Source organism: Oncorhynchus keta, chromosome 1 (genome assembly GCF_023373465.1).
Source record: "Oncorhynchus keta strain PuntledgeMale-10-30-2019 chromosome 1, Oket_V2, whole genome shotgun sequence".
Taxonomy (NCBI): Eukaryota; Metazoa; Chordata; class Actinopteri; order Salmoniformes; family Salmonidae; genus Oncorhynchus; species Oncorhynchus keta.
This window is the reverse complement of record NC_068421.1, coordinates 41,377,394-41,390,936: the sequence shown is the minus strand read 5'-3', so window position 1 is coordinate 41,390,936 and position 13,543 is coordinate 41,377,394. Positions and strand designations below refer to the sequence as shown.

At 42.9% G+C, this 13,543-nt stretch overlaps 1 protein-coding gene across 3 annotated transcripts in view; it reads left to right on the top strand.

Moving 5' to 3' along the window:
* Nucleotides 1–13,543, top strand: part of LOC118396394 (latent-transforming growth factor beta-binding protein 4-like) — a 74,608-nt gene that overhangs the window by 11,038 nt on the left and 50,027 nt on the right. For all 3 annotated transcript variants that reach the window (XM_052525298.1, XM_052525296.1, XM_052525290.1), the window contains exons 4-5: nt 7,622–7,836; nt 12,173–12,385. In XM_052525298.1, coding sequence (XP_052381258.1) covers nt 7,622–7,836; nt 12,173–12,385 — 428 coding nt within the window. The remainder of the gene's footprint in view (nt 1–7,621; nt 7,837–12,172; nt 12,386–13,543) is intronic.

The following is a 13,543-nucleotide window of genomic DNA, read 5'->3' as shown; positions in this document are numbered from 1 at the left end:
ATTGTCCCACTAAGCGCAAACCAGATCGCTTCTGTCTGTGTGGCATATCGCTGCAGAATGCTGTGGTAGCCATGCTGGTTTAGTGTGCCTTGAATTCTAAATAAATCACTGACTGTGTCACCAGAAAAGCACCATCATACCACCTCCTCCATGCTTCACATTGGAAACCACACATGCGGAGATCATCCGTTCACCTACTCTGCATCTCACAAAGACACTGCGATTGTAACCAAAAATCTCACATTTGGACTCAGACTAAGGACAGATTTCCACCAGTCTAATGTCCATTGATCGTGTTTCTTGGCCCAAGCAAGTCTTCTCTTATTATTGGTGTCATTTACTAATGGTTTCTTTGCAGAAATTCAACCATGAATGCCTGATTCACACAACCTCCTCTGAACAGTTGATGTTGAGATGTGTCTGTTACTTGAACTCTGAAGCATTTATTTGGGCTGCGGTCTGAGGTGCAGTTTACTCTAATTGAACTTATCCTCTGCAGCAGAGGTAACTCTGGGCCATCCTTTCCTGTGGTGGCCCTCATGAAAGCCAGTTTCGTCATAGCGCTTGATGGCTTTTGCGACTGCATTTGAAGAAACGTTCAAGTTCTTGAAATGTTCCCGCATTGACTGACCTTCATGTCTTAAAGCAATGATGGACTGTCTTTTCTCTTAGCTTATTTGAGCTGTTCTTGCCCTAATATGGACTTGATCTTTTACCACCCCTACCTTATCACAACACAACACTGATTGCCTCAAATGCATTAAGAAGGAAAGACATTCCACAAATTAACTTTTAACAAGGCACACCTGTTAATTGAAATGCATTCCAGGTGACTACCTCATGAAGCTGGTTGAGAGAATGCCAAGAGCGTGCGAAGGTTGGCATCAAGTCAAAGGGTGGCTACTTTGAAGAATCTCAAATATAAAAAAACATTTAGATTTGTTTCACACCTTTTTGCTTACTAAATGTTTCCATATGTTATTTCATAGTTTGAATGTATTCCCTATCATTATACAATGTAGAAAATAGTAAAAATAAACTAAATCACTTGAATGAGTAGGTGTGTCCAAACTTTTGACTGGCACTGTATGTCTCCAATTAGGACTAATGAGGAAAACAGAGTTTCCCTTTACAACCCCCAGCATCCACTGCTACTCATTCACAAAAGCAGCAAAAACACTGTCTGCAAAATAGATATCCACTGGCCTGAGGCCTCCAACTCTGTGGGAATTTGGACTGAATTACCATAATCATTTCTGATGATATGTATAGTGAAATTGTATTGTTTCAGTGGCGACCTCAACATTGTTTTTTTTATACCAAGGCTATTGACATTTACAACATAACAAATGTCTTCTTGATTACTACTTGATTTCGTGTCTTGTATTGTCGTGGAAAACCAACTTGCTGTTGCAACCAAAGGTAGAGCATCACCACCCTATGTCACATGCATCACTACAAACAAAGCAATCTTTCAAAGGATTTAAGGGAGCTTTCTTTGATTTGAGCCTTGTGTTTGTGTCTGTGTACAATGAAATCATGTCTTCTTCAGATTAAAAAACACACCGTGGAGAATTTAAACCCAGGAGTGATTTAATGCATCTTGGAAAGGATGGAGCGTCTTCTCTCGTCTTTGGCTCTGCTTCTCGTCTCATTCCTGAGTATGTTGGATTTAAACTAATCACACCTCTATGGTTGTGTCCCAAATGGCACCATATTCCACATGTAATGCACAACTTTTGACGCCCCCTGGTAAACAGTAGTGCACTACATAGGGTATAGGGTGACGTTTGGGGCACGACCTATGTGGGGCGTTAATCCACTGCTTTGAGTCAAACCATGGAATGGGAGCATGTTTGTGTTTACTGTGAACCAAAGCCAAAGCTGTCTGATGTACAGTATGTACAGGGGTGGCAGGGTAGACTAGTGGTTAGAGTGTTGGACTAGTAACCAAAAGGCTGCACGTTTAAATCCCCGAGCTGACCAGGTACAAATCTGTCGTTCTCCCCCTGAACAGGCAGTTAACCCACTGTTCCTAGGCCGTCATTGAAAATAAGACTTTGTTCTTAACTGACTTGCCTAGTAAAATAAATGTATTAGAGGTCGACCGATTATGATTTTTCAACGCCGATACCGATTATTGGAGGCCCCCAAAAAAGCCGATGCCGATTAATCGGCCGATTAATTAATTAATTATTTTATTTTTTATAATGATAATTACAACAATACTGAATGAACACTTATTTTAACTTAATATAATACATCAATAAAAATCCATTTAGCCTCAAATAAATAATGAAACATGTTCAATTTGGTTTAAATAATGCATAAACAAAGTGTTGGAGAAGTAAAAGTGCAATATGTGCCATGTAAAAAAGCTAACGTTTGAGTTCCTTGCTCAGAACATGAGAACATATGAAAGTTGGTGGTTCCTTTTAACATGAGACTTCAAATTTCCAAGGTAAGAGGTTTTAGGTTGTAGTTAATATATTATTTATAGGACTATTTCTCTCTATACCATTTGTATTTCATATATCTTTGACTATTGGATGTTCTTATAGGCACTATAGTATTGCCAGTGTAACAGTATAGCTTCCGTCCCTCTCCTCGCTCCTACCTGGGCTCGAACCAGGAACACATCGACAACAGCCACACTCGAAGCAGCGTTACCCAATGCTCCTAAAAAGCCACGACCCTTGCAGAGCAAGGGGAATAACTACTCCAAGTCTCAGAGCGAGTGACGTTTGAAACGCTGTTAGCGCACACCCAGCTAACTAGCTAGCCATTTCACATCGGTTACACCAGCCATTAGGCTGATAGGCTTGAAGTCATAAACAGCGCTGTGCTTGCGAAGAGCTGCTGGCAAAACGCACGAAAGTGCTGTTTGAATAAATGCGTACGAGCCTGCTGCTTGCTGCCTACCATCGCTCAGTCAGACTGCTCTATCAAATCATAGACTTAATTATAACATAATAACACACAGAAATATGAGCCTTTGGTCATTAATATGGTCGAATCCGGAAACTATAATTTCGAAAACAAAACATTTATTATTTCAGTGAAATACGTAACCGTTCAGCATTTTATCTAACGGGTGGCATCCATAAGTCTAAATATTCTTGTTACATTGCACAACCTTATGTCATAATTACGTAAAATTCTGGCAAATTAGTTCGCAATTAACCAGGCTGCCCAAACTGTTGCATATACCCTGACTCTGCGTGCAATGAACGCAAGAGAAATTACACAATTTCACCTGGTTAATATTGCCTGCTAACCTGGATTTCTTTTAGCTAAATATGCAGGTTTAAAAATATATACTTCTGTGTATTGATTTTAATATATTATTGGCATTGGTGTTTATGGTTAGGTACAGTCGTCCAACGATTGTGCTTTTTTCGCAAATGCGCTTTTGTTAAATCATCCCCCAGCATTGCATCGATTATATGCAACGCTAGATAAACTAGTAATATCATCAACCATGTGTAGTTATAACTAGTGATTATGATTGATTGATTGTTTTTTATAAGATAAGTTTAATGCTAGCTAACAACTTACCTTGGCTTACTGCATTCGCGTAACAGGCAGGCTCCTCGTGGAGTGCAATGAGACTAGTTAACTGTAAGGTTGCAAGATTGGATCCCCCGAGCCGACAAGGTGAAAATCTGTCGTCCTGCTCCTGAACAAGGCAGTTAACCCACCGTTCCTAGGCCATCATTGAAAATAAGAATGTGTTCTTAACTGACTTGCCTAGTAAAATAAAGGTATAAAAAATCAAATCGACAAATTTGGCTCCCAAAAATACAGATTTCGGATTGTTATGAAATCAGCCCTAATTAATCAGTCATTCCGATTAATCGGTTGACCTCTAGTATGTATGCATTACTATGGCCATTCTATAGGATTACAGGCAATCTGCTAGACTGTGGTGCTGTAGGTCAGATTGATGGAATAGGTTCAACCACTGACCATCCATCTGCTGTTTTCTGTCCAGACTAAGTGGAATGCCTCAGACCACCAGGCCGGCTCCCTGTCATCACACACACACACACACACACACACACACACACACACACACACACACACACACACACACACACACACACACACACACACACACACACACACACACACACACACACACACACACACACACACACACACACACACGTCTGGGTTTAGTCTGGTTCTGAGACAGTTAGACATAAGCTCTATTTGTTCTTAGTATATGACCCCAGTGCCTCTTCATAGTTTTGACTTTTCCTTATCTCTATTCTCTTGGCTTTTAATCATTCTGCCCAGCAACAACACCCAGGGATCAGGATATTAGATTAGATTTTAGCGACGTGTCCAAATAGTTTCATAATGTTTTTAGGTAAAACTAATTCCCTGTCCAAAGCTTTTAAACCTCTTTTGGTAGCAAGTTGCTCCTGCTTGGTTTCAAGTTACTCGGAGTTGATTTAGGCAACCTTTTTGGAACACGCTAAAAGGGGTCCTATTCCAAATATTCTCATTGTTTTGCGTTCAACGATGCTAATGCTAAACTGTAACTAAGCAAATATCTTGGGTTACGGATTCACTAGATCCATGGTACTCAACGGGTATCCATAAGAAAGTAAATGTAGTATGTAATGTAGGTAAATACTCCTAACACACCCATGCAGTTCTGTACTAGTGGCTCGGCCACAGGTAGACTCTGTAAGATCACTCTGTCTGCAGGCACAGTGCACTCAGAATTCCACAGAATGACATAGGCATCTGAAACGAGGCAGAACCGCTGTCTGTCTGAAAAAACAGTGCTGTAATCTGGGAACGGCATCGCACGGACTGAAGTCTGCCTACACAGAGTGGGCTATGACACATCGGAGCGTTTTCAACTAGGCAGAACGAAGCTGTATGTGTGAAAGCAGTGCGGTAATCTAGGAGTGCCATCTTGCAGTGTTGACCTGGTTGCAGAGCACTGACTTCAGCCGGGGAAGGAAGAGGGTCGATCCTAGATAAACAGCATAGATAAACAGCATACACACAATAGACTATTGAAATGCCAGCACATTGCAGCCGGCACAGTAGGCTGACTTCCACCTCATGGATTAGTGACACACTAAATGTCAACATGCATTTCACCCCATTGTTGATCTATGTGTTGAGAGATTAGACTTCACAAAAAAATATTTCAACATAATTGAACCACATCCTATCTAGATGTAAAGCTCATTCCTAGAGGTTTTCCACAGTGGTGACACACAGTTTTAAATACCAAAACCAACTCTGAACCAACTCTATTCATTTGAGCACAGGTCAAAACACACATGAAACATTCATGGACATTTAGCTAGCTTGCTGTTGCTAGCTAATTTGTCCTGGGAGATTAACATTGGGTTGTTATTTTACCTGAAATGCATATGGTCCTTTGTAGAATTCGAACCCATTTTTAGTCACGAAAAAATCATTTGTCCTCAACTCCGACAACTAATCTACAGATAGAAGCGGAAACATGGTTTGTTTTTAGGTAGTTTTCTTTGATTCATCTTTCCTCATTTATTCTTCTTGTGTGAATTTGATATGGTGTTTGGTAACCAACTTTAAGGTACATTACCGCCACCCTGGAGTGTGGACCTCGTTCATCTTACAATCACCCACGTGCAGTTTGGATGACGTGGTTGAATAACATGTATGTGTAAACTATTCCTTCGATGTTTTTCAATACATTTTAATATTTGTAGCTACTTTTTAAGTAAATACCTGCAGTCAACTTGTGCAATATGTTAGGAGATGAAGCAGATTGCATTCTTCATTTCACCTGTCACATTATTTTACAATTGAGGCTTAGTGAAGTTCCCCAGATAAGTTGAGATAGCTGTGTATTTGGTTTAACTTGCTAGTTAGCTAAGTAAGTGGCTGAATTAGTATGGAGACAGGGGATGAAATAGTGTTAGCTTTCTGCCGTGTTTGAGAAGTCAAAGCCCTTTGTCGGAGTTATCGGTATAACTGACACTGCTATATTGATTTCCTTAAGGGTTTTTTCTCTCCTTCTTGGCCCCTCAGTCTGCTCCTCCCCCTATTCTCTGAGCAGAGCAGGCCGGTAGCGACTCCAGACTCCACACAGACACAGCTTGTACACATGCTGCTCCAGAGCAAGTGTTGTTCCTTCAAACAAGCATGCGTCAAAACTTTGTTCCTTTGCACAATGTCTCTCTTTCACATTTGCTTCAAAATGTCCAAACTCAACAAAACATGACATTTGGTAGCTACTACCAATGTATGTATAACTTTATGAGCTGGATTTCCTGTCTTTGCAATTAGTTTATTTTCGTATGCGCTCGTTAGCATATTTAGCTAGCAGCCTCTATCGCTATTACTTGTGCTAATTTTGTTAGCATTCTGGTAATAGACACATTTTGTGCTTTTAGTGCCCCCATGTGTACTAAACCGCAAATACCGTAAATCCCGGGATGTGAGAAGGACGGTATGACGATATAAACATCTAGATACAGCCCAACACTAGTAGAGAGTGAGCCAAATATATCATTTTAAATAATGACTAATTTGATATAGTGCCTCTCTCAAATAACAACCGCCCATCTTCTTTTACACAGGCTTTCCATTACCTAAAACTATCTTTCAAACATCCATCTCCTGCTTTAGTGCAGTAAAACACTATTTAAGGTGAATGTTTAAGGTGAATGTTTTATGTTTGTGTTATAGTCTACAGTACGTCAGACACATTGCTCTCATGGCTCACTTGAGGCCCACTCATCCAGTGTGAAAAATATGAAGTCTGAGCAGACTTTTGGGGTGTGTTAGAAAAACAACTGCAGAGAAATACAAATAAAAACATCTAGGTTGCTGGCTTACAAGGCGTACTAAAATGGTATTACTGTATGATTGAGTGGAAATAAGGTGGGTGTGTGTACTCTATTGAGAGCGCCGCAGGTACACTCGAATGCACTGTAAATACATGCTAGAAGGTTTACTTGGGCAATATCAAAAAAGTAATCCAGACCCTGCTTACAACATTGGCTACGCTCCTGCCCCTTTTTTCCCATGTTTTATCCATTTGCCATGGAAACCGTGAATTGCCAAACAACCCTGGGCCAAGAAGACCTTAGGGCTTGAGAAAGACATGGAGTCTGGCTGATAAGTCCCCGGCCTAGTCAGTGTGTCTGCCCCAACAAGCTGATAAACTGATAACTGTGTATAAAAAAACATGGATGAACATGTCATGGGTTTTCTTTCATTTCTTGGCAGATGCTGTAGGAGAGTTGGTGCTGATCAAATAAGTCTCTAATTGAATTAACTAGCTATAGTTGCTTGCATAATACACTACAATAGTGTATCTGTACCCCCGTGTAAACAATACAGTGAGTAAATCTTTAGGCCAGGGAGTTTATCTAGCTGCCAATCTAGTGTTCTAAATTGCTGTCAGTAGTAACAGACGCATGGCAATGAGTTATACTATACACACTCTTAGTTACCGTACTTGTTGACATTCTGTCTGTTGTCTCTCCTGCCCAGTCTGAAGGAGGCCCAGTCTGTTGACTGTCTGTAGTCGCCCCTGTCCAAACTGAAGGAGGCCCAGTCTGTTGAGTGTCTGTTGACTGTGTGTTGTGTCTCCGTTCAGTCTGCAGGAGGCCCAGTTACTGCTACTAAAGAAGGCATTGGCCCGTGGCGGTCGAGGTGACAAGATGACCACCATCCTGATGAAACACATCGAGACAGAGAGGAAGAAGCTCCAATCAGCCTCACAGTCAGACCTACATGACACCCAGACCACAAGTGTCAAGAGCTTCCACACCCAGAAGGGCCAGTACACTGTCCACGCGAGCCCTCCTGCAGGTGCGTACAGACAGGCCCTTCACTTAGACACCCAGCCTTTCTTACTTTGACTACACTATGTGCTGAAAGCATAGGTTGTTGTGATGAGTAATATCATACTTGTCATGGCAGCAAATGATCAGATATCATATTGTGTTAGGTTCTTGCTTGTTGTGATTAACAGGGTGTTGATGTTGAATGCCTTGCTCCCAATGGACTGGTGGTGACAAAGTAATGTGTTTAGAATGGATATCGTGTGGGTACATCCATGAACATAGCATGGAATTTGCCACGAAAACTTTCCACATCAAAAATAAAACACCCTGACTTTATTTGAATGATTTAACCCATGTCCTAGTTGTTTACACTTTAGGAATAAGATAAGGTTATCGGTCAGACCGGTACGTACCCTCAAAACCCATTGTGACCAATTCCTGACATTGTTTTTCTTGGCCAACTGGCATAGGTACAGTAATGGCCCAGATGATGGACAATGTTTAACTAATGGGAACCCCCAAATCTCCTGCCAAAATGACCTCATGGCATGTGGAAACCAATCTAATCGAAAGGGTTAAACTGGCATATTTTTTACGAGGGTGGACATAATCTCCCACAATGAGATTTCAGTCCCTTTAGCTCAGATTTTAACTCCATAGTAGCGGAATCTAATAGGTGTAAATGGCCATAATATGGCAAACCATATTTTAGTTTATGTACTGTATGTATTGCAAGTTCTCTGGTGTGGTATTCATTTTTAGCTGCGACACATAGCTCTGACAACTTTACACTACTGACTTGTAGGGTAGTGTAATGGTTAGGCCTATCACTCAGCGCTATTCAAGACATGACCTCATAGCAAAATAGCACATTAGTTGCACTTACCCAACACCACAAGCAAGAGCACTATATTTCTCTCAGCAACCTGGTTTGCCTAACAGTGTAAGGCCCATTCTAAGTATTGTACAGCTGTATCTACATACCACTGCTGTGCCCTACTCTCTTTTAATATCCAATTGGTGAAAGTCACTCGAACAGAGCATGTTGTCTCGCACGGAGAGAGAGTATGACTCTATAATGCTTGATTTTCCCCTCAAAACCCAATTTAAATATCTGCTATAAAGCTTTAATCCAAGTTTCCAAATCAGAGAGGTAAGGGTCAGGTTTTTTATTTTTTCAGATTTTTTCCCCTAGAAGTGAGAAAGTGCTCAACATTTTCAAGGCAATCTGTCAACATTCCACAAGGGCTGATGGTCCTAGTTTTTGGTGTCCCCTGGCCTCTTTAAGTACGCAAGTGCTTGGATGTTTTTTTCTTTCCTGCAAATGTTTGTGTAAGAGGTCCTTCTCTAAATTCCTCCATCGGTTTTAATCGTCCCGGGAGTCAGAGAGGGCTTCTCCTCTTTTGAGTGGCATGCAGGAGCATTGTAGATGAACAGTTGCTGTGTATGAATAAAGTCTTTGTTAACACAAGATAAATACTTAATTTATCCTCCCTTTGCAATCCCCTATGGGCTAAGATGTGACAGGGCCATTGACCACTGAAGTGATCATTATACTGTCATTTCCGTTTTCACACCTGTCAATCACACTTGGTAATCTCACTAAAGAAATGTCATTTTAAAACCAACAAAGAGTTGGCACACCCCGTTTAAGGGTCATAAACCAAAGTCTGCTATGTAATGTGGGGAGTTATTTCCAATCGTTCAATCTCTTCATAATGTTGATCTGCTGATTTGCCTTGGACAAGGCTGGAGAAAAACCCTGCAAACATGAAGGCCATCATGCAGACGTATACACACTCATCCTCCATGAAGATAAACAACACACACACCATTCTTGGTCCTTTACAGAGCCACTAGACTGATTGATAGTATTTTGGTAGCTGTTGCTTCCATGTGTGAAGGGGCAATCTGTTGTACATGGAGCAGAGCTTCCTGTTTGTAATTGGAATAATACTCCTATCTGGGGAACATGTGTTTGTGCGTGTGAGGAGGACTGGTCTGGACAACTGGCAGAGGGATTGAGTGCACTGACACAGAGAACCACTAAATGTCCTGCACCTGCAGGACCTAAACATAAAGGACTTGCTTCCTCCAAGGTGAAACTTCACGTTCGGATTCATATGATTTACTGGCTAAAACTAACAGCAATTTACCATAGCTAATATTCCCCAACCTTGGAGCATTTTTATGGCAGTATTTGAAAGGTTATAAGTGAATGCTAATTGGACTACAGTTTTTACATTGACTAATATCCCTCATAAAACACTTAAAAAGGAGGCAAAATAACCTGAACTGTGACCTCTTTGACCCATACAAGAAAACATTGTGAACAACACCTGTCCTGAGCAGACACAAATACCTCCTCCTCCCCCAGCAAGACAGGAACCCACAGTCCAGACCCAGACGGCTCGTCCCAGCGGTAGCATGGTCATTTACTGTGTGTCCTAGCCTACGCCAAGGCCCTCCCCTCTCTCTCTCTTTCTGGCAGTGTATCCCAACTCCCAGCCTCCCAGTCCTGGCCCATAATGACTCACTTCTCTGGGCCAGGGCAGGTTGAGCTACAGGTGCGGGTCAGACGAGCGGTGCAGTGCCAAAGTGCTGCTACACAAACAGAGGGGGCAGGGAGACTGCCTCCTCAGGTAGTTCAGACACTCCATATAAGGGATGACCTCTGAGCAAAGTACCAGTGTACCTGTAGTTCCTTTCAGAACCCAGGAGGAGCTGTTACAGAACCTAGCTCTCTCTAAGTCCTAGCTTGGTCCGTTCCCATGACCTGTATTAGGTCATTCTCCCTAATTTGTTGATGACCCATAAGCTTCAAGTAAAACATCATTCTCTCAGCACTTAACCTCACCTAGCCTTTGATGTGGTTTAGGGCCTTGGTGAAGTTGGCTAGCGTGTGCCTCGCTTCGCTGTCCTCCCATTCCTGTCTTCCAGGTTTTATACTGGTGAAACTGGAGATATTGCTGTAATGGGGCACCTGCGTTTGAGCCCAGTCCAACGCAGCTGTTTGTCTTCCAAACTGGACAAGGCATTTCTGCTCAACTTTGCTTAGGGATTCATTATTAGTGAATATAAAGAACAAGTCATGTTTGTAAAGCTAACGACCATACAGTTTTAGCTCATAACTTTAGCATTACAATGAATCTCTTTGTAAATTGTTTTTCTATATTTTCCATTCTTTACCATTCCTTTCCGAGCAAAATAATTGAGGTGTTTCCATCGACCTCCTTTTTTCCAAATCGGGTTGGGATGTTTCTGGGGGTTTATATCCATGAATGACCATAAAAGGATTTTTTTAAACATTTGACTCCTATAGTTTTCTCATGTGATGTTTTAGTTCAGTGAAAGTGATGTGATTTCACCCTAGTGGGCCTACAGGTCCAAGTAAGACTGATGTGAGCCTGTGCAACGTGGATGCAGCTCTTTTCTTTCCCCTGTTGCTCAGGAATGAGCTGGCTCGGTAAAGGCAACAGGTTTAATGCACATTGTGTATGTCACGGAAGAGCCTGTGGGGCTTGTGAAATGACATCTCTAAAAATGCGTAGTGAAAGGAAAATACCCCCCCCCCCCCTTTCCCGCTCCCTTATGAGCAGAACGAGAGAGAGAAAGATGACTTCACCACCACAGTTTACAACGCCAGCGAGGACCTGAAACTCAAACCTTGCATCACCCACCCAACTCCCTCCTTGTGGTCTCTTCCTCAGATGACAAAATGGTCCATGTTATGAAACTAGAGGGGGGAGGGGGGAGTACAAGGAAAAGGGGGGGAACAAAACAGATTACAGTTACAGCATAACGGCAGGGTACAGAGAGAGGGTCAGGGGCCGCAGTGAAGAGTTCCCAGTACAGGGGGATGGATTGGATCCCTTATAAACATTGTGTTTGGAGGCTCGCCCAGAGCATTCTCGCTATACTGCTTCCAATTAAGTGGACAGGCACTCTCTCTTAAGATTTTTTTTTTTATGTAGCACTCACACACACGGGTGCTTTCCTCCTCAAAGTTCATAATTTCTTTGGTTGGTGTGTTTAGGGAAAAAAGAAGGGAAGCGTTGGGTCTGTTTTTCTTTTTTTTTCTTCTCCTCTCTTCCTTCCCCTCCTCGTCCTGCGCTAGTTGCGAGAGAGTGAGAGAGAGAGAGAGTGTGATTGAAAGAAGCGTAAGAGTAAGCGTGGAATTCCCTGGTCTTCCCCTCACATCTCTTCCTGCCGTGCACGGCAGCTCTTCTCGTGGATCTCTGTGGTGTCTCTTCTCCGTGGGATGCATCGTCAGTAAACGGACGGCACCATGCTCCAGCTCAGACCCAGACTCAGGCTCCTACCGCTGCTCTACCTCTGCTTCGTCTTCTTCCCCCTTCCAGCCAGCAACCAGACCGCCGGCCACCGAGGAGGAACGGCAGCCGGGGCAGGAAGGAGAGGAGCTGAGCGCATCAAGGTGCTCTTCACCCCGACCATCTGCAAGGTGCGCTGCACCCAGGGACGCTGCACCAACTTCTGCGAGCAGGGCAATGTGACCACCCTCTACAACAGTGAACAGGGGGGCCGGGCTGCGCCGGGACCGGGCTTCAGAGTCTGTAAGTTATCTCACTTGTTATCTCTGTTTACCATCTTTCTCTGTAAGCATGTAGTATACTGTATTCTCTCCTAGCCATAAATAGCCAGAGGACTCAACTCGGGCTTCATTTGCCCCACTGAGACCTCCCACTCTGGGGTCCAGACAGAGTGACCTTATGGGTAAGCCACTGGGAATGATGAGCTGGAGGTGTGGTTGTAGCATCACTGTGATTTTAGGTCAGTGGTGGAGACAGGTTTGGGAGAACGGTAAGGGCTAGACCTTAAATGTGGACAGGTTGGAGGGATGAGAGAGTAGCCCCTTGGCTCTGCTGGCCTCCTTTACAGGTATTCACACCGTCTTGAGAGGCGACCATTCAGACGTGCACATATTTACCCAGGCTCAGAGCAACTGCGTTGGGACCATGCTTACATGAGATCCACTTCAAATAGTGTATGCGTGTGCATGTGTGTGTGTGTGAGAGAGAGAGAGGGATAGACAAAAACAGAAAGATTGTCTCCCTTCCAGCACCTTGAGGAATGTATGACCAAACATCAAGGTTAATGTACTCTTTGATGGATCCATTCTACATGCCAGGGAATCTCTATCTCCTCTCAGACTGTGTGTGTAATGTGTGATCTTATGGCAGTGAATCATTTGTTCTTTGGATGTTCTTTCTGTCTGTTGCCATATTGATAGTTTTCACATGACTGGGAATACAGCTATGCATCTGCTGGTCATAGATACCTTAAAAGAAAAGTAGGGGCTTGGATCAGAAAACCAGTCATTATCTAGTGTGACCACCATTTGCCTCATGCCGCGGGACACATCTCAATTGCATAGAGTTGATCGGGCTGTTGATTGTGGCCTGTGGAATATTGTCCCGCTCCTCTTCAATGGCTGTGCGAAGTTGATGGATATTGGCGGGAACTGGAACACGCTGTCATACATGTCGATCCAGAGCATCCCAAAAATGCTCAATGTTGACATGTCTGGTGAGTATGCAGGCCATAGAAGAACTGGGACATTTTCAGCTTCCAGAAATTGTGTACAGATCATTGTGACATGGGGCCGTGCATTGTCATGATGAATGGCACGACAATGGGCCTCAGGATCTGGTCACGGTATCTCTGTGCATTCTAATTTCCATCAGTAAAATGCAGTTGTGTCCGTTGTCCGT